The sequence below is a fragment of the Limanda limanda genome, chromosome 11, assembly GCF_963576545.1.
Source record: "Limanda limanda chromosome 11, fLimLim1.1, whole genome shotgun sequence".
Classification (NCBI taxonomy): Eukaryota; Metazoa; Chordata; class Actinopteri; order Pleuronectiformes; family Pleuronectidae; genus Limanda; species Limanda limanda.
The window spans coordinates 25,698,266-25,719,940 of record NC_083646.1 but is presented as its reverse complement, the minus strand read 5'-3'; the positions used below and the strand labels follow the sequence as shown (position 1 = coordinate 25,719,940).

Sequence of the window (21,675 nt, the reverse complement as noted above, 5' to 3'; positions counted from 1 at the left end):
CTACTGTGCAGACTCTGATGGTGGACCATGTCCATCTTTATATATAGACTATTGTACTACAATCTGCAGCTATAATAACTGATTCCTGAATGTAGCCTTACCCATTTGATGACATTAGCAAAGTTGCTAATCAAGGAATGTATGTAAAATAATGTTTGTCACTGGGAAGAGCATCATCTTCCTAATAGCTAATTGCCTGTTAGTGACAAAAAAATGCAATCCCTTTGAATTTTAAATATAATTCCTAGTTGTAAATGCTCAAGTCCATTAAGTTACTGCAAAGTGTTTTGTGTTACTGCCAAACAGTACCAACCTTCCCTAAATAGGTTGGTTGGGTTAAAGATGCCTTTGAGGAAACCGTGTTGCACAGAAAACAAAGCTCAAGAGCTCAAGAGGTAGAAATATGTGTGGTGTTGAGATACTTTGGCTACACCTCTCCCCATTAGATATGATATTCAGAAAACACAGAGGCAACAAACCACACTATGTACTTAGTTAAAATGTTCTCCTTACTACATTTGAATTTCAAGCTGAACAGAATATGATTAACTAAACTTATATTTTAATAAATATTGACATACCCAGCTCTAAAATGTCCACTGGTTCAACAGAGGCTGCTACTGTAAATGTGGAGGAAGTCTGCTTAAAACAAACCAATCGACTGTAGGTGATGATTGACTGCTCTCATGCTGCTCCCATGCAAGTTTTTTCTGTGACAGTTTGGGTTATTGTTTATACAAAACATGTTTCTGCATTATATCATATACTATTAGGGTTGGGTGCATCACACCCTCCAATGACAACATGTTTCCCATTTTCAAGCCAAATTTCATTAAAAACGGTGTTTTCAGCTCTTCAGTCCTGTGCAGGTGTAACAAACAGCTCGTGATAACTCATTTTAGTTATTCTGTACAGAATACTAAAGAACTACAAGGCAGCTCATTTTTCTCCAACCTAGCTGGCATCTGGTAAATGGGCTTGTCAAGTAAAATAAACATTTCAGAGAGAAAACTCCTCAGATAAATTAGAACTGACTGGACTGTCCACTGGGTGACTTAATCCATACTGCAGCTGTCAGTCTCTGATATCTGCTGATCGGTTTTATGTTTGGTTTTATTCATACTTTGACATCGCCCCCAGGGGAAGGCTCCTCATACGGTATCCTCTTGGTGGGTCGGTACTGATCTGCTGGTGTGTTGAACGCGTCCATTTCTGTAGTGAAGTGGTCGGGACTTTCACCGTTGGACGTCTCCTTGATGACACTGTAGGTGAGTGCCACACTGTAAGAGGCTGGTTTCTCCATGCGCTGGGTGCCGCAGTGACACAGCTTCTTGAAAGCGGCACGGAATTTCTGGGACATGGCATTGTAGATGACCGGGTTGATGGCACTATTTAAGTAGATGCAGAGACGACAGAAGAGCAGGAACCAGGTGTCCAGGTAGGCGTTGTCCAGGAAAGAGTTGACCACCACCAAGGTCCGGTAGGGCATCCACAGCAAGGCGAAGAGGATCACCACCACAGCCAGCATCTTGGTCACCTAATAATGTTCAGTCTTGAGTTAGTAATTGCAGCAACAAACTCAAATGACAGACTAGAAAACAGTCCTGTGGTTGCAGCCTTCACCAACCATCAAAGCTTCTACTTATAATATTTTAATGAAGCTCATATGAGGTCACTGTGACGTTTGACCACTGAAATCGAATCAATTCATCTTTGAGTCCAAATGAAGGTTTGTTTTTCGAAATTTAAGAATTTCACTCAAGATGTTTCTGAGATGTGCGTTCACAAGATCAAAAACATCACCGTAACTTTGACCAAATTGGAATCACTTCATACATAAATACAAGTAAATGTTTCTACCAAATTTGAAAGGATCCCCTCGAAGCATTCTTGAGATATCGTGTTCACATGAATGGGACAGAGCAGAAAACATGATGCCTCAGGCCACTGGCTGCTGCCGGTACAGATGCAAAAATATTGTGGAACAGCAAGTCATGATGTGTGACATGATGTGCACAATAACAGGACCCTGAGACTGAAGCAGCTAAATGGAATGCAGCAAACACTATTCTTAGTATTTACGCCTGTGGTTATCCTACTGACACATGTAAAAATGCCATTTATGAAAAAATTAAGGAATGAGCCGTTACACTTGTAGTGTTCAAGGGATCTTTCTATGCACTAGGAATACACACTTTTCCTGCTGCTTTTACTGTCGAGCAATCACAAAAATATGCCAACGTATTTGTTACAGATGTTTGCCCTGACCACGATCATCCATCAAAAATGAATCCACACAAAAACAAGGCGTCATGTTTGGCTTTTTGACAAATGCAAATTCTAAATACGTCCAAAGGAGAAGCAGCTGCTGCCAGAAGGCTCCACACCACCAGTTTCTCAGAAATGTAACCAACAACACCAATTTCCACTGTGCCCTTTATTGCTGTATGTGTGTGTGGGGGGGAAACAAAACTTGAGTTTGTCAGGACTGTAACTGGGCACAAATATTGCTCTTCTGTTTTGTTTGCTGTCCTCAGACAACGTCGTGTTTGCAGTGCTCACAAGAAGAGTCCGTATGAACAACCCTCTCATCCCTTTTCTGACAGATCTGAGTTCATGAGTTGTGACGTGTTCAATAAGATTTTCAGAAATGGCAGAGGCCATGAGAGTACATTTTTTTGTTGAATTTAAAAGTTAAAATAATAAAAGTCACAGAGTTTCTATCCTGCATTGTATATTACCTTAGTGAAATGCAGATATACAATCTCCCTTTCATTATACCTTTGCATTTACTGTATAAATTACCTGACAGCTGGCCTGCTAATTGTACCGTGTACACTAATTCTGCATTCAGGTGCTCCTTGAAAGGTCTCAATTGCTGAGATTCCTGTGATTTAAATAAGTAAATTCATCTTTATGTGTTTTGAGCACCTTGACACCTTTTTCCAATATTTGCAGTAGAGCAAAGGAAAAGGATCAGGTGTGATATAATTAATTTAAAACATGCGCATGTTAATCGTAAAACCATCTTGAGTTTACAGAAGTCTAATCATTTAAAATCCGACATCTCAAACGAAGATCGGCGTAAGTTCAATCAGGAATATTTCCCCCCATTCAATCAATCTCAATTCTCTCACTCGCTCTTTGCTTAATAATCAGCTGATTGTGGGCTTTTTAAATGGTCAATCTGATTCTGCTCTCTTTCAGGCAATCATGCGGCTGCTGTCAAATCCCTTCTCCTCTCTTCTGCAGTCAGCAGTCATTCAGTTACGCGCGTAACCCATCTCCACCCCAATCTCAACCACCACTAGTGTCTAGACCAGGGGTCTCAAACTCAAATTACCTGGGGGCCGCTGGAGGCAGTATCTGGGTGAGGCTGGGCCGCATCAGGTATTCCACAAAAAAAAACTTTGCTAAAAAAATCCAAACTTCTCTAATGTCATAACTAACAGTTATTTAACTTCAATGGGTTCTTCTGAACATGAATAGAATATTGAAGAACACGAACAGTTCTTGTAAACATGGCTTCTCTTGCCTACTTCTTGCTGCCAGAGACCTGGCAGCGCTTCCTCTCACATAGCTGAGCCACATTTGACTTGAGGGAGGAAGCAGTTGAGACCCTCAGTATGGCTTGAAGATGATCATCAGTAAGCCTGGACCTGTACCTGGACTTATTGAAGTTCAAGGTGGAGAAGAGCTTTTCACACAAATATGTGCTCCAAAAAAGGCACATGGTCCGCTTGAACATTCGGGAAAGCTCAAGGAAGCTGGGGTTCAATTCTCACAAAAAGTGCCCCAGCTTGTCTTCCTTTCCACTCACCTCCCTGAACTTGGCTTTGAGGTCAGAGTTGCACTGCAGGCCAATGAGCTCCATTTGAAGCACAGGAGGGGCATCTTGCACATCAAAGGAGAAGGGATCCGCAAAATTTTTGTAAAAGTCGCTCTGTGCGTCTTGAAGTCTGCAAATCTATGATCAAATTCCTCCTGTAGCCTCACATTTTTCTATACATTTTTGTGCTTACTTTGTGCCGGCGTGTTGGCTTGCCTGCGTTCTGGGACTTATTTGAGCAGATCCGGTACCTCTCGTATCGAAAAAAATATGAACATTAAAAAAAGTTTTTTAAGAAATGATTAAAATAAAATATAACAATATAATGTAATCACTAGAAAATTACGGAGCCCCTGTTGACATCGGTGGATGAATTACTAATTTGTGGCCACGCAATAACAAGATAATCTAATAAATTATATATAAAGCTTTCTTAACAACAGCATCACAATTTCATAAAATAATAACAAATGCAGACTTCTAAGATGAACCAAAATAACTAGCATATGGTCATGTACAGTCCGTGGCTCGGTGCGTAAATGTCACCACCAGAGGATGAGGGAATTTAAATCATTAAAATTCATCCACACATATCAGGTGTAAATAATAATGTAAAACAGCCCAGACTGTAAAATGTAGATATTAGCTCAATGACGTGTTATAAACAGTGGCGGCTGGTGACATTTTTTTGGGGGGGGGCGCACTTGGGCGGCGCGGTTTAAATAGCCCACCGCAATGAGAAAAAAAAAACTCCGGGGTGCTCCGGGGACCTCCGGACCGGGACCGGGACGTCCCCGGGGACGTGCTCCTCCGGGACCGTCTCCGGGACCGGTGCACCTCCCCGGGTGCACCTCCCTCCGGTGCTCCGGAGTCCGGTGCTCCGGTCGCGTCCCGGTCGTCCCGGACGTCCCGGTCCCCGGGAATGTGCTCCGGTGCTCCGGGAGGTGACCGAGACCGGGATGTCCCCGGGGACGGTCCCGGAGGAGCACGTCCCCATGCACGTTAACATGTGGTTAAAAATTTCAGCTGATTATTACTGATCGATAAAACTACACACACGACACAGTAAACAACAATGCTTCTATCTGTCCACTGTCTGTCCTCTACCTGTCTCACTCAGTGCTCCGGGACCGGAGCTGCACCTCCGTGCAGATTAAAAGTATCTGCTAACTATGCAGCTCCTGTAGATCAGTGATAAGGTCTCTGATTGGACAGTCCTGTCAGCATGATGTATAAGAAACCCTTTCATTGGCTGTAGGCGCAGGTGAAGTGCGCCCATGGCTCGAACTGTCATCCGCCATTGAGAAGCTGTCCTTGCTCAAATGTTCCTGCCCCTTTTGTTGGCTTCCATAGACTTCCACTTGCCCGGCGCCCACAGGGAGGAGTGGCTTCTCTCTCAGTGATAACGAATGGCAAATATATTACCAAATATAATATATTAAGTGGTTTTTGACAGGGGCTTACGGTCTCCGGCACACATTAAATGCTTTAAAACAGTACATTTCTTATTAAATTATTTGATATATAATGTTTTTTGACATGTCATTTTTTTTTTTTCATCTCAAAATTGTAGGGTGGGCGGCGCCCCAGCGCCCTGTATGACGAACCGCCACTGGTTATAAACTGCTGCGGTTTAGAATAATCTGTCTGCGTAAAGAAGCTCCCAAAACCTCACAGCGCAGCGTGTGCGTAAAGGAGCCGTGGTGTCCCTTGAATTTGCCTTCAATTTAACAAATTGTGTGTGTGTGTGTGTGTGTGTTCCGTTCCGCTGGACACAGAAGTCGCCTTTGCTCAAGACGCCACTTTATTAATCACTGACATAAAGACTGACACCGTCACTGCAGTATAAGTCCCACTGCATTGTAAGTGGCATGTGTGTGCTGTTTTAAGCGGCGTTTTATGTGCGTTCCGGGACCTGTGCTCGTCGTACCTGCGCTGTGATATGTACTTAGCGTTCCGGCACCTTGTGATTTATAAATGAAGCACTGGATACATCATGACCTGCGCGAAAGAGGGCAGAAAACTATGAATTTCACCCTCCTGCACCGCACATCCAAAGCCACTCTTTTCTCTCCCGGCTCTCTCTCTCACTCACTCTCACACGTACACACACACACGACCCCGCCCCCCATGTCACTCACTTACATGCTGCGTTCACTGGTCAGGCACACAGTAGGAAACCAGAACATCATAACATTGTCCCACACAGCAGCTAACAGCGGAGCTGCTACAATGTTTGTGCGGGCCGCACTAACATTAAACTTTCATATTAAGGTGGGGGCCACAAAATATCGTCCCGCGGGCCGCAATTGGCCCGCGGGCCACGAGTTTGAGACCCCTGGTCTAGACCAATGTGGGATTGATATCCTATGTTCTGCTCCACCCCTAACTTCTAATCCTGCACTGTAAAAAGCCCAACTTCAAAATCATTGGTCTAACTTATTTTTAAAAGTTGAGTGAGCAAATTTTTTTTTTAAATGTTGAGCAAACCCAAAGTTTCAAGTTTACAAATAAGTAGTGCAGTCAACTGAACATTTTAAGTTGAGGAAACTTCAAATATTGCTTAGCCAGCTCCGGGATGCAAATATAAGTTCAGATTGAATGATATGAATGCATTTATATATGGAATATATCTACTTAGATATGTATATATAAACACACACACACAAACAAACATATATACATATGTGAACATATATATTTATGTCTTGTATTATTATTATACACATTTACACACACATATAAAATATATATATATATAGCATGTTCAGATTTCTTTTTACCCCTTACTTTGTATTCACCTTCTGTCGTCTTGGAGTTTTAATTTTACCACTTTTACCAACCACATTATTAAATGTCCCCCTCTGCCCATCCACTGCAGCCACACAAGCAGTGATAAAGATTAAAAGAGAGAGTGGGGCTACGTATTCTCCACACAGGCTTGAGTGGAGAATACGTAATTTACCCTCGACAGCCGACATTTAACGGAGCAAACAGCGGAGAACTTCTTCAACATGGATGGCATTAAATTAATAATTGAAGTGGAGAAGTGCAGTGAAAAAAAAGATTAATGATGGGACAATGTTGGTTAATGTTGGAGCAAGCGCTGCACGGCGCTTCAGCGTGGCTTCCGCGTCCGGAAAGCGACGTCATGACGTAGTCAGCGTCACTGCGCACTCGTGTTTTGAGACGCCAGCCCAGCGCTCTCAGGTAGAGTGGGCTTGTCTGGACATGTTGGGGTGTAGTTGATCAGATGCACGTCCTTCTATCGCAAGTTCCGCCGCCTGATATCGCCCGACGGCAAGTTTTGTCGACTGATGTCCTCCGACCGCATGTCCTACGGCTGCGTGTCCTCCTCACTTTCTTCCAGCACTAACTAGGTAAGACTCCCGCCGCTATTTTACTGGTTATTCTGCGACCCGTTGTCTTTCGAATGCAATGATTCACAACGTTTACAAAACTACATGTGTAAGCTATCCATAAAATCTACCTGTTAGCTACCCGTGAAAGCCACGTGTTTGCTAACTTTCAGCTACATGTGAAAGCCACGTGTTTGCTTACTTTAAGTTATCTGTAGACCAACCCCACCCAAACCACCGTGCTACGTTTATAAACTACCAACGTGTTAAGTTGAGTTATCAATAAAATAATGGTAAATTTTGATGATCTTCTCCTTGTGTATACTGGGGTATGTGTCGTCTGTTGGTGTCTTTTCTGTTTGAATCTTAGCATAACGGTGAATTTAACAATTAAGCTTTCATACAGAGCTCGTTCACGTGTTATTTATTTCAAAATAACTACTTATTACATACATTTCCCACAAATATGGGGAAATGTAACTCAAATAGCCCTACATAGTTCTGTGTTTAATTTATTTCAAAGTACACCTACACTTGCCTCTGTATTTTTCTTCTCTTCATAAGAGTTTGGTGTTTTTTCCTTTGTAACAGGTAAAAATAGCTATAAAAGTCAACAGTTCTTTATTGTTCTATAATTTCATAAATGCAACTTTATAAGCTTTCTTATCAAATATGTTTCTCAGCTCCAGACTAATTTTATTTGGGCGAAGAGTGGGCAAAATGGTTCTTTTGATGTAAAGGTTGCCTACCTCTGCCTCAGCCAAATTGAGTTTGTTCATTTGGGTGGTGTTAAACTCATAAACTAAATGTGTTTTCCTTGTTTCACAGGATTTGGATGCAGTGTAAGGAGTGCAAGTTCTCGCACCCTAATCAGGATATTCTCCTCAAGCATTACCGACTTTGCCACTACCGGGGACGCTTCTGGCCACTGCCGTGCCTGTACACTGACTGCTGCTGCACTTTCAAAACAAGCGGTGGGTTAAAATGCCACCTTTCAAGAGTACACACAAAGTCCAGAAAAACTGAAGTAGAAGTCACCTTTTTTTGTCAATTGTGTGACTTTAAAGACATCTGTGCCCCAAAGAAATACATAGCCCATCTAAGGACTAATTTGAGGCAGCATGTGACTGTTTATTGTTTACTGTTTACTGTTGGTAAGATTTTTTTTTTATATAATGTGTAATGTCCTAAATGCTCTACCAATTCCACCATTCTGCTCAGCTTCCGGATGTAGCAAACCTTTTTAGTTTATAACTGTACAATGTGGGCACCTTCTGTAATTGGAGTCTGTATTAACACTAATACTGTTATTTCTCCTCTCTTAGATATATGCTGAGTTTTTTTGAATCACTCAAGTGGATCTAAAGAAGACATTCTTCACATCTTTGGATGCACACGCCTCAAACCTGATAAAGCTTTACAGAACACGTAGCGGGACACTAGGAAAGGACTTAAAGGCCCTATTTGACAACCTTGATGAACAGGTAATGCAAGTAGGAGATAAATTAAGGTTTTCTGAGAGTGCATTTTCACATTGCAAACAGACATTAACATAAATTGTGAATAGGTGTGGTGTGATTTTATTTTCAGGCCATGGTATATTTTTTTTAACTTTATTTGTGTCTTTCAGACAACCAATGTGCTTGCACAAAGGAAGGCCACAGCTCTCCGAGGTCTACCTCTCTATTTGAGGGTGAATCCAGGCAACGTCCTGAAGACATGTCTGGTAAGAATACTTCGGTTTATACCATTGAAGTTTTTTTCTTCCATTTTTTTAATAGCTGGGCCAATATAAATATACAAGGGGCCAGAACATCTCTGATTAGGGAGCAAACGCATTCATTTGATAGGAATATGCAATAAAACCACTTATTTATATTCCCTTTAATGTAATAGAAGTAGTTATCCCTAATTAAGGCTGAAATCTTTAACAATAAAAGTAAAAACACATTATCAAGAGGTAATCTATGAGGGTTGACCTAAAAAAAACCTTAAATCAGTAAATTTTGCTGCAAGTTTTAGTGTTTGGATTGTGGCCGATTTTATATGCACTGTCAGGGTGAGATATTGTCCATCCTTTTTGGATTGTTAACACTTATGGAATCAAAGGATTATCCCACACCTTTTAAACTGCACACCAGCTGAATTTTAAGAGCACCTTTAGAAAAAAAATGCCAGATTTCGCACAAATTATCCCTTCACATGGATTAATTGATGACATCTGGGTGGTCAAAATTTATCTGGTGGCCTTACAAATTGTATTTTTTAATGCATCTTAAATTTGTCGTTAGGAAATTTCTTCATATTTTGAACAGTGGTCACTTGCACTCAAAGTTTAACTCATAAAAGTGCATGTCACTTTACTCATGGGCAGGGGTATATAATTTATTTATAAATGTGGTGATGAAAACATTAAAAATTTAAGTAATGTCTGTTTGTTTTCTCTGTGATACAGACTCGGAGGAAACGTCCGTTGCAGGTGTTCAACTTGGCATAGTCACCATTGTTGAAGATGATGTTGGGAGAGCTCACTCAATGCCCAGAACAATCAACATTGCCCTTGTCATCGAGGAAAAGGTTGTTGTGGAGGACATCTCTGACATCAGTACAGCCATTGTACTTCTCTTTGGATGCATCTACAACCTCAACCTGGACTACCCCAAAGGGTTGAGGTACACTTTTGAGGCCCTTCAAAAGATTTTTATGAACCTTGGCACAGAGTGTTCTGCCTGTGTTCAGGCTCTGAAAAACAACTTGTTAAAGTAGCCCGATACCATGACACATAGACATGTGTTCAATGCACATATTTGCACACATTGACATGTCACTTTATTCCTCAAAATATGTTTTTAAGTTCAGTAGTAGCTACACAAATCCCATGTTCCCATTTGAAGTTAGTGTTAATTAACTGCTGGATTTGTTTGTCTCTGAAACTAAACACGTTTGTGTCTTGTTACACGTTTTTATGGATGCACTTTCTATAGACATGTCACTTTATTCCTCAAAACATGTTTTCAAGTTCAGTAGTAGCTACACAAGTTTGTGTAGTGTTGCTACGAATCCCATGTTCCCATTGGAAGTTAGTGTTTACTAAGTGCTGGATTTGGTTATCTCTGCAACTGAACACGTTTGTGTCTTGTTACATGTTTTTTATGGATGCACTTTCTTCACTGCTGGGTTTGGCCAGTGGTTTCCTCAAGTATCTGACTAACACATGTTTTGTGATTCATAGTGTCAATCATACTGTTTTCTATATTATAGCTAAAGTATTGAGAGCTGGTTCTGCACTTTGTTATGTGTTTACATATTCTATCTTTGAAAATAATTGTATAATGTTACCAAGTTCACTTAAGCATCCCTGCTGCTGCAATTTCAATGTTGCCTTTTTTGTAGTTATTGGATTTATATAATGTTAACCCCTGTGTTCTTAATAAACAGATTCTTTATAGAATTTTGGTGTTATTATTGAATTTCCACAACAGTATGAATAGAGTAAACTTGAGTTAGCTCAACTGATGGGCAGCAAAGTTGAGTTAACTAAGCATTTCAAGTTTAAGTTTAAGTTCTCTCGACTGAAACGATCCAGTTCTGTTGATGTATGTTTTCAAATCATTAGCATGCATATAATCTAGTATTCCTAACTTGTAGATTTGAGTAGCTCTGAATGGAGATGTTAAGTTAGTCTAACAGAACATCACCATTCAGAGCTACTCTATATAACATTTTGAGTGAACTTAATTATTTAAGTTGACACAACTCACAAGCCCTTAAGTTAGGTCAACTCAAAAAAGCGTTGCAGCTGGTTGCTTTACTTTTTTAAGTTGAGTCAACTTTTCTTTTTTTACAGTGTGATGACATCACTAGGGGTCTAAAACGCCAAAGACTACAGCATTCAACTTCACTTTCTCTGTGCGCATTTCAAAAAATGTTGTTAAGCCGTTGAGTAGAAGTCTCTCTTGATTGAACTACTGTTTAGAGATGATTATGTTCATTGGTTTAAGTGATGCTGTCAGCAATTCGTAAAAAAAATGTTCAAACATTACGATTTTGTTCCGAGTCTGATTTGAGATGGCGTTTTTCCCAGTTGGGAACTCATTTTTTACATTATATCGAAAAGTGAACGGACAAAACTTCCATCACCACGAGCTCATGAGTTCTATCTGAAGACAACAAAAGTAGATGCTCAATGAGAACTCTAGGACTTTTATTATTATTACTTGTTACCTGGAGCACCCATGGGTGTCACTAAATTAACTAGGTGCTCAAAGGATCAGTATGCCCAGCATTAAAAACTATTGTCAAAGAGCTTTAATCCACTAAATAACAGTGTCCGGTTTGTGAGCACAGCTGCATCTCCACCCAAACACTTGACTTGAGTCAACTTGACTAAGCCTATTCAGATTAACATGATGCAGCCACACTACTGCTTAAATATTGATGAGGTGACTTGATTTTGCTTAGGTCCAACCCAAGATATCATAAGAGAAAAAACCCTTGTACCTATTATTTTGTTTGGTTCTCTTTATTTTTTAAGAAAAAGCTCAGTGTCTTTGTTTGTCATAAAGTGAATAAGGAAAAGAAGGGCAGCACACAAAAAAGTTTGATTCATTTGTCAATGTCTTTCTGATGCCTGTATTTACTAGGTGCCGCTGATGCATTGTGAGGAAGCGCCTCACAATGAGTTTATTATTATTAGAGTTTCAGTGAGTTCTGCTTTTTAAGTGTACCTCACACAATAAGCAATAAGCAGGGAAAGCAGCTACACCTGATCCTCACAAAGGTGCATTCAAGAGCGGCAAAGATCCACCAAGTTCTCAAGTTACAGGCTAAATATTCCAAGAAAGACAAAACAAAACCCCATACCACCATTAATGGATATCTGCATGAAAATAATACCAAGAGTTCTCATTCAGTAAATCTATGTTCATATACAGTAGCTGTTAAATTGCAAGTTAATCATGAAACTGCATTTGTGCCTGTTTTTCATTCTGTTACAGACCCTAACACTAAAGCTGTTCAGTCGTCCGTCTCATGCATGTCTTCAAATGTATGTTTCAATTAGCTGAACGTTCTACACAGGGCATGTAACAGCTTGTGATACGTCCGTTGAAAACAGCCCGAAGCATAGTTTTATCTATTTTACTGCATTTTTGACACAGCTAACTACACTAATTGTGTGTTGTGATGACCTTTGTAGAAACACGCACTAAAACTTTGGCTCATTTATACGCTAAACTAAAATGTCTTTTTAAAATAAGAAATTTACAGTTTTCTAGTTTCGGAGATAATTTTCTTTAATTTACATTTTGCCTATAAGTTTCCATCTTTTTGAAAGGCAACAAAGATCTCCTGAATTCAATGTTGAGAGTTTATATACACACTTTATATGATAAAACATGATAATCATTTATACCACCATCTTTAGGTGACTTTGCAGCTGACGTCAAAAGAAGTTGTTTTTTTAGAGTTGCGTTAAACTAATCTCTTCTGGGTTTAGTTAATTCTTTATAAAGCAGAATTCAAAACATCAGTCTTATGCAAAATTTAGATAAAAAAACATTTTAGTTACTTAACATGTAATGATATCTACCATAGTAGTGGCACTTCTGGACATGGTCACATATTTAAAAACAACCCAAAATTCTCATTTACATATGATATATTTAAAACACAGTGATTCAAACTTTGAACGAACCTGGAAACTAAACCTGGTTATTTCAGTCAAGTTAGGGATCTTACCCCTCATAGCCTAGAAAGCCTAACACATATTAGTCAATCAATAATTCTAATTCCAACAATGTTACAATGTCTTACATTCAATCAAGCTTCACCAAATTTCTCACACACATAGATAACAGTTCCCTTAATATGTCTGATTTTTCTCATCAAGTTTCATGATAAGAAAAAGGAAAGAAGAAATAAAGGAAAGAAGTCCTGGATCTGCCCCTTGAACCGAATCTACACCGAAATTAAATGGGTACCTCTCTGACCCATATCTTTCCTTCTATGAACTCTCAGTCTGTTCTGTTGTGAAGTCTTGCTTACAAACACACACACAAAGGGACAGGAGTGAATGAGCTCCTCGGCGGAGGTAATTTAAAACTAGAATCACAGAGACGTTGTCAGCCTGACTTTATGTAGAATAAGACCATGAGTCACCCTCATTAGTCTGTTGGTCCTTTACCATTTTATTTTTGCGTGACAGAGTCTGGAGAGAAATGTTCCGCTTGGACAAACTTGGTGCAGAAGTCATTGCCACCACATGCTCTACTACTCAAAAAACTGTGGACTAAGAGCTATTCTTTATTTTTAGTTTCATCACATTTCTCTCTTTCTTTGGTTTAATTGAGCTGAGAACACTTGAACGCATCCTGTTGCTCGTCTTTACAGGGGTATCTCTTTCCCTGTTGATTACTGATTGAAGGTTGAAATTGAAAAAATTAGCTCACTGCTCCTCTGATGAAAAACCTCTGACATGTCACCACAGCTCCTGATGCAAATGAGCCGACCACAGAAATGATCCAGACTTTGATCATTTTGCTGCCTTCTTTGTCCCTAATTAATTTTACTCTAAACAAACATGACTGATTAGAAAGAGATTTCCTGTTAAGACACCAGGACGTACTCTGAATATGACTGGCTCAATGAAGTAGACTCAACCCAGAGGTCTCTACTACCAAGCGAGTTCAACCCACCCTGGATCTCTTTCCGATCACCGGGTGAACCTTACAATCACAATCAGGCTAAGCGGTCACACGAAGCAGCTCATCAACTCGATTAGTGAAACCATGTTTTCCTCATCAAATCTGAGCTCATGCAGATGAAAGCTGCGTGTTCACTGCATGAGACCAATCAAAGACATGGACAAGTGAACTGACCACATATTTCACAACAAGGAGAAAACTAGAATGTTAGAAAAATGAGTGGAAACGCATTATCCAGACTAAAAGAAACACAGTTAAAGCTGCTAAATGCAAGAAGGACAGCAGGTAAAACATCTCTTATTGTGTGAATGTGTAATTTAACAAGGAGCTTTAGTTTGACACACACTACCTGCACTGACTCAGAGGACACACCGGGCTGGAAACATTTGCTATTATTAGTCAATAAAAAAATATGGACTTATTTTCGTGCGCCATGAACATGACTGTGCGCACTTTGCATCTAGGTGACAGGGTTTTAAACTTCCCATATCCTTCGCTTTTAGGAGAGAACTAACAGCGCAACAGTGTAGTGTCATTTTGGTGAATGCTGACTACACAAGTCTCAGCGAGAGAGAGAGATAGTGAAAGAGAGAGATAGTGAGAGAGAAGGAGAGGGAAGGATGGTAGCTGTCACAAAGTAAATCTGTAAACTATCTATCCCCCATTCCAAATAAATAGTTAATTGCACCTACTTAAAGAGAAGGATAAAATTATTTAACTGTCTGGTTATCCCGCCGCTAACACACCCAGTACATGAATATCAGTAATTTCAGTAAAGAAACATAGAGCGATGCAGACTGTCTGTGGTACTGTGACTGTGAGCACATTGCTCTTACGTGTCAGGCTGGTTAAATTCGGCTCCAGCAGCTCACAAAGCTCCACAGGATGCTGTAACAACGCTAATGTCATGTTTCAAAGGAATTGACTGGTCAGTGAGCAGAGCTTTTATACAGGTTGATGTTTTATCATCAACTTTACCTGCTCCGCAGAAGTTACCATGGTGATTTAACCCGATAAGAAGTGAACGAGCTTCATAGGACATGAAAGCCCGAATAAGCAAATCCGGCTTCGTAGCACAGGACCCAGGTGATCCAAGTATACAAAGGATCTGAGCGTGAAGACAAATATCTAATGTTGATCAATCAGTCCTCCACTGAACAATCAAACAAGACTGTTCAAGGCACAGTTTTTTCATTTTGCTTAACAATTCGGATTAGTTGTTTCATGTGACTGCCTTCCATTTGAATATCTACACGATAACCTTCAACACTGAGGTTATGTTTTCATCGCTGTCCGTCTGTGAGCAAGATTATGCAAAAGTTACTGAACAATTTTGAAGCTTGGAAGAATTGGTTGTGGGCCAAGGAAGAATACAATACTTTCCAGCGCAGATTCAATTTAGATAGGAGGAGTCAGGATTTTTTTTCCATTTGTTTTAATACTGCGAGATGTTGTGTTTAAAAGAACACACTTAGCATTTGTATTGTTCCGCATGTAACAAAGTGGAGTGTCGTAGTTGATGCAATTTGGAAACGTGATACATTATAAATAAAAATTTTGAAATAAACAGGTGTAATGGAAAAATTTGACCATTATACAACACTATATATTATCTCTGCTTATGCATACTATTTCTGCTTGTGTAACTGTAAGATGACATCAGGGCCACAAATCTGAGACTGTGCTCGTCTCCCCCCCACCAAGACCTTGAAAGAGGCCTTCAGCCTGTGTCTGGGTCTTATCTCCTGGTATTTTACTATTCACTCAGTTCATACACATAGTTCACACACACACACACACACACACAGACAAACACATATCTCTTCAGTGCATCTGCATTAAAAAGCACACGCCTGCAACTGTAGCTTTGTCATCCCCTCTGCAGAATGCTCTTCGCATGCTGTATGCTTGTCTGACCTTCCTCTCAAGGAATAAAGTATACTTAAAGACTATTATTCACTAATCTCTTTATTTCAGAAGTCTCACCAGGTCAAATTTCCATCACACAGGCGACCAACAATCTTTAGAGGTACTGGCTGGGACTCATAAACACACGTGACACAACGACAACAGCAGCCAACCCTTCAGTTCGGGGTCTGTAAAACGTATGGAGCGTTACTGAACTTTAAATAAACAGGTGATAAGCTATTTGTGTAGCCTGGGTGCAGCTTCAGATTCTGTGGACTGAGTCCTGCAGCAGGTCTTTATTTGCCATGGTTCAATTATTGTCGGTCACGTTGACATTGTCAGGAAAAATAAGCTGCATCCAGCATCACCACAGACAAGACAAACAGCCAATTCCAAACAGGGAGGTGTAGAACGGACATTTTACTGGTATCTAAAAAAACAGATGCAATTGTGTGGATCCAGAAAATGATCCAGATTTTGTGAATCAAAATCAGTATTTCTAAGAGGCTTATCTCTCAGTTTCTGTACAGTGACAGATATTCCTTTCAACATCATAGGAGAATGGATATTTGCCCCATGTTTAAAGGGAGCAGTATGCAGAACTTTTCTAATCTCACTACATGTAGATGCAATTCGGTGATAAAGTGGCCTGTCAGCTTTGGTGGAGGCACTCTCTGGGTACCCTTGTAGTTTCAATAAGCAATAGGGCAAATCTAGATGGAAGAATAATTATAATTTGATAGAGCAGATATTTACGTGTAGAAAAATAGAGCTTAAAACAGCTTTGCAGCCTATATAAATTAATCACATTTATGAAAAGACAACTGCAAAGGTGTTGGGAAGAACTGCTCCTTGGGGAAACTTTGTTAAACTTTATTTATTTATTCAGATAGATTTCCAAATTGGAAGACTTTTCAAATCTGTACATGTGCACATTTAACAAAGCCTGGATTTGTTATATATTATTAACCAGGTGATAATCCTGATGTGAAACTTCAGGTTTGTAATTAAATATTCTCTGCTTCTATGCTATGGTGTTTGAGCTGCACTGAGGAGAGTTTAATTGGACTGGAAAGGGGCTCCAGTGAGCGAGACACCCAGTCCTCATTATTTCTTCACCTTTGGGTAATTCACTAACGTGCATGGTATGGATTGTTCCTTATATGAGCACAATGAGCTTTTAATGCAGACACACATGGTGGGTGTGTTTAAACATGATAAAAAAAACAAGCCAAAAGCCTATTTGGGTTGGGGTTAACTGATTTGGAGTTTGGAGCTGCCTCAGGGCACCACACCCCCTGTCATTCCAAGAGAGCGTCTCCTCGTGATCTGATAAACAAACGTCCAGCTCTGCTATCTACCTGAGTGTCTGCCACAGTCGTGTCTGTGCCTCAGAGCACCCACTGATTTTCAACTACGTCAGGAGGATAGAACAGTTTTATAAAGGATAGTTTGAATTTAGATGTGTCATAATGCAGTGTTTTAAAAAAAAGAGTCTCAATTCACAAAAAGTAAAAAGGTCAATTGAAGGTTTGTTAATCTCTGAGTTCCATCCTTATGATCAAGATTGGACCCAAATAGGTCCTGTTGCATTCATCACTTTTTTTACTTTGACTCTTATTTACTGTGAGCTCTACTATAAAGGTGTGTCAAAGATTTAAGAAGATGTTTTAAGGGAAAGTGGAAAGTGATTTTGTACTTCACTAAACTCTATGAAAATGTAAATTGAGTCAATTCAGGGTCAGCTTTTACCGGTTTGGATATTTTCTTTTGTCTTTAATTATTTTTTTTCACATTTTTCATACATTATAGCTACATGTCCCTGTGGTATAGCAACAGCTCCACAAGAGCTCAAGCAGAACAGCTCAAAAGGTTAACATTATTTTATTAGTATACCGCCATTAAACTCTGTTCCTTTTCCTAATTGAATGCGAATTTGCTATAAACCTGATTTTGGACTGATGTTATATACTCTATATTTCCCATGTGTTCGGGCTCAGAGAGCTCAGCTGCAAAGACAAGAGATTTTTTTTAACTGTTGATCTTTTCTTGGTGTCGACTACGCACACCTCTCACAAATAAGATCTCTATTGGCTTTTAAGTAAAATAACATACTGTAAATTTCTTTCTTAACTTTTTAGTAATATTAATATGCACTACATGTAAAACACACATACAACATGAAAGACTTCTGGTGAAATAACAATTGCTTTGTGGTCATTTCTGTATTTTGAGGCAAGGGTCACCACTTTGACAATTTAAAGGGACTCTTACCTTTGTTGCATTTTTACACTTTTTTTGGATAAGGTTAAATTGGTATTAATAAGGTAATGACACTCTAAAATGCAAGACAGACCCACCAGGAGTAAAAACAAACAATTATTTCACTCTCATAATATTTAGTGAAAACTTCAACCAATAAAATTCTTCGGACCGAAGGACCTTATTGGCCGACAGACCTGTCTGTTTGCTGCATGGACATGCAGGTTTTCCGTCTGCTTCTTGTGGCGCATTCGGGCCCGCGTCATCAAGGCATGTGAATGTAAATGTATATAACTTACCGAATCCATTGCTATGGTAAACAAAAACTCACGAGCGTGCGCGGAGGCAGTAGATTGTAAGTCTGCTTGTAAATAAAGTTTCTTCAAAAAAACACCGCGGATGGGAACGAGGGGGTGGGGCATTGGAGGAAGGCGGGATGATTTGAATGTGCTGTAATTCTCAAATGCAACAAAGGTAAGAGTCCCTTTAATAGAAATAAACTATTCAAATGGGAAAAACTTGAATAGTTTATTGATACACATCTGGCATTAATTTTAGTAAGTAGGCCTACATTTGGCTTCATAACATGTTTTGTGAAATTTACGTTTTTTATTAATTCAGTTTCTCCAGGACTGAAATTACATAGCGTAGATGACTTTGATTTAATTTTGATTGCTTTACTCAGAGATATTCATTTATATACACAAATAAATAAAATGTGATGCAGAGCTGCAAACCACACCCCTCAGAAGGGTTTGATCAGGAGACTCTCCAATGGAACTGCTGGTTCAGATCATTAAAATAAGAAACTAAATATGTCTACACTCAGGCAGATATATGCCGGAACACAAACTATGTAGATAACAGCTTTCTTAAATTGTGCAGTTTCCAAATTGAAAATGTAAGAAGGTTAAGCATCCTGTGTAACTCAAACCAGCTGTAAATGAGATGTTTGACTGGATAACTTTTGGAGCACATTTGAGGAAGCCTGCAGGGATCTTTATGAAAAAGAAACAGGCACATGTACAGTTTAAACAGGTGTCATTTGGTGCGGATCCAGATAAGGATCAAGATTTTGTGAATCAAAATATGTTTTTAGGGAGGGTTTTTTGTTTCAGTTACTGGTATAGGCATAAAAACAATATCCAGAAATCTCGCTGTATAATTTCTTTCAATAGCAATAGGTCAAAAGTTCAATCTGTCAATATATTGCAGTGTGCATAGTGAGGAGTTATAACACACAAGTCATCTACCTCAGATTTATACAATTCTGTGTTGTTTATTAGTTTGTGTCATTCTCTGCTCATAGAGGAGAGCTTAAAACCAGATTAAAAATCTGTCTTTCAACCAAACTGTACTTGACATGTTGAACAGATTGGAGTGTAAAGTGGTTTCGAGTGGAATAATCAAGCAGTCAGTGATTATAAGAGGACGAATCATGAAATGATGAAGGATGGCTCTTTTTTTAAATACTACATGTGGGCAATGTCTGAATGAGATCATGTCCACATTGTTATCTGACAAGCAGGGGAGCTGAATGAGATCGATCACACTATAGTTTCTGATTGGAGGGTCAACCTGGGGGGGACAGCTGACCTGAGGTCTCGCTGCAGCTGCCTTCCCTGCCTCTACACAAACACAGTGATGGAGCTGGTGAACAAACAGTGGCCCACCTGTCTGCGGGAGGCCGCAGTGGTGCTGCTGGAGCTGCCGGAGCTGATCATCCTCCCTCCCTGGCTCATCTCCCTCTTCCACTTCTTGGTGCTGCCTTTGTCCTTGGTGTCGGACGGCAGCGGGTTCAGGAACAGGATCCTGGCGATCAGCCCGTACAGGACCGTGGCCAGCATGAGGGGCAGCACGTAGAACGCCGCGAAATCCGTGAAGTAAATGGGCAGGTAGTGGCTCCTGGACACTTTGTAGGCGCAGCTGAGAAGCACCGCGTTGTCGTACACCAACTCTTTGGTGTCCGACAGGAAGAGCCACATGACGCAGTAGACGGAGGTGAGCGCCCACACCAGCAGGATGATCCTCTTCGCCCGGGACAAGGTGCACAGGAACTGCGCCTTGATGGGGTGGCAGATGGCGATGTAGCGCTCCACGGTGAAGGCGGTGATGGAGCAGGAGGACGCGTTGATCCCCAGGTACTGCAAGTAGGTGATCCCCAGGCACCCTACGTACCCGTACACCCACTGACCGTACAGGGCGTCGGTGATGTTGGGCAGCCCGGCGGCCGTCAGCACCATCAGGTCGGCCACGGCCAGGCTCACCAGGTAGCAGTTGGTGGGCGTGCGCATGTGTTTGGTGGTCAGCACCACCAGGATGACCATCACGTTCCCCACGATGCCCACCCCGCATATGAGGCACACCAGGAACACACTGAGCGCCTTGTACTCTACAGTGTAGTCAGTCCATGGGCCCAAGGTGTGATTGCCCTGCACCGTCGTGTCATTCAGCACGGTCATGTTCTCCATGGTGAGGTTTGCCATTACAGCGGGAGGCTGGGACTCTGTGCGCTTTAACGAGAACCACACCAGGCGTTCCAGATCAATACATCAAATCATGAGGGCCCCAAGAGTCAGAAAGTGCCAACAGGAGCCCGGTTATAAATCCTGCAAAAAAAACTTCCCTTCATCCAGATGTAATCCAGTCCCACTGCGTCTGCTCCAAATCCAGCCTGTGATGCTGCATCATGAAACTCCAGCACAGTTCTCCATCACGTCGAAACAGTAGGAGTGTGAAGTGGAGCCCCGGCTGGTGTTGGTAGAAGTTTGCAGAGCGAGGATGTGTTGCAGCTCCGCTCCGCGCTGCGCTCCTGTCTCCCTGCTCACCCGCTCATGACTGAGCGCGTCCTGCCCAGCCCTCCTCCTCACACACACAGGCACACAGCAGCTCCTCGCAGTGCACTCACACTGAAACCCTTCTTTACCTCCTCGGGTGGGGACTCCCCGTGCAGGCGGGTGCATCTTACTACACAAAGACACGTGACGGTTTTACTGCACAGAGTCACACCTTATCTCCTGCCATTTAGATATCAAGACAAGATGAACTTTTTTAGATCACACGCCGGCGAGAACTCACATTTGACACCAGGGGATGGTCAGAATGAGGTGGATGAGAAAATGTAAATTGGGCGATAAAATAGAATGAAAAATAATGTTTAAGATAGAGAGAATATGTGCACAATATACACATTTCACTACATATGGAGTTGAGAATCATACAGAATGATTGCACACGGATGTTGAAATACAAGTTTGTGTATATATGTGTGTGTGTGTGTGTGTATTTGTGTGTACTTATTTGTGTGTCTGTGTGTGTGTGTCTGTGTGTGTGTGTGTATTTTTGTGTACTTATTTGTGTGTGTGTGTGTGTGTGTGTGTGTGTGTGTGTGTGTGTGTGTGTGTGTGTCTTTGTGTGTGTGTGTGTATTTGTGTTTACTAATTTGTTTGTGTGTGTGTGTACATATTTTTTTTGCAAACACACCAGGGCTGAGTATTTCCACCTTATGAGCACAATCACATATTCACAAATGTAGCAATAACAAACCTTCCTCCCCTGAAGTTTGACCGTAGACATCACAGCCTTGTCCAATAGCAGAGACGTTTGTGTGGTT

General features: G+C 40.8%; 1 protein-coding gene and 1 long non-coding RNA gene across 2 annotated transcripts; one reads left to right on the top strand and one right to left on the bottom strand.

The window, feature by feature from the left end:
- Nucleotides 1–1,117: 1,117 nt before the first annotated feature.
- On the bottom strand, nucleotides 1,118–20,548 carry trhra (thyrotropin-releasing hormone receptor a). Its single transcript, XM_061082040.1, has 2 exons — nucleotides 19,736–20,548; nucleotides 1,118–1,537 (listed from the first exon to the last, which is right to left on the bottom strand). Exons 1-2 carry the CDS (start codon nucleotides 20,546–20,548, stop codon nucleotides 1,118–1,120), a joined length of 1,233 nt encoding a protein of 410 aa, XP_060938023.1.
- Nucleotides 7,038–8,880, top strand: LOC133014777 (uncharacterized). Its single transcript, XR_009681486.1, has 4 exons — nucleotides 7,038–7,209; nucleotides 8,017–8,162; nucleotides 8,514–8,672; nucleotides 8,819–8,880. It is a non-coding gene; the product is annotated as an uncharacterized LOC133014777 (long non-coding RNA).
- Nucleotides 20,549–21,675: the final 1,127 nt, after the last annotated feature.

Coding starts and splice junctions, on each gene's coding strand:
- trhra (XM_061082040.1), bottom strand. CDS start 20,548: ATGGCAAACCTCACCATGGAGAACATGACCGTGCTGAATGACACGACG. Junction 1,538..19,735: donor CTGCGGCCTCCCGCAGACAG/GTGGGCCACTGT, acceptor GAACATTATTAG/GTGACCAAGATGCTGGCTGT.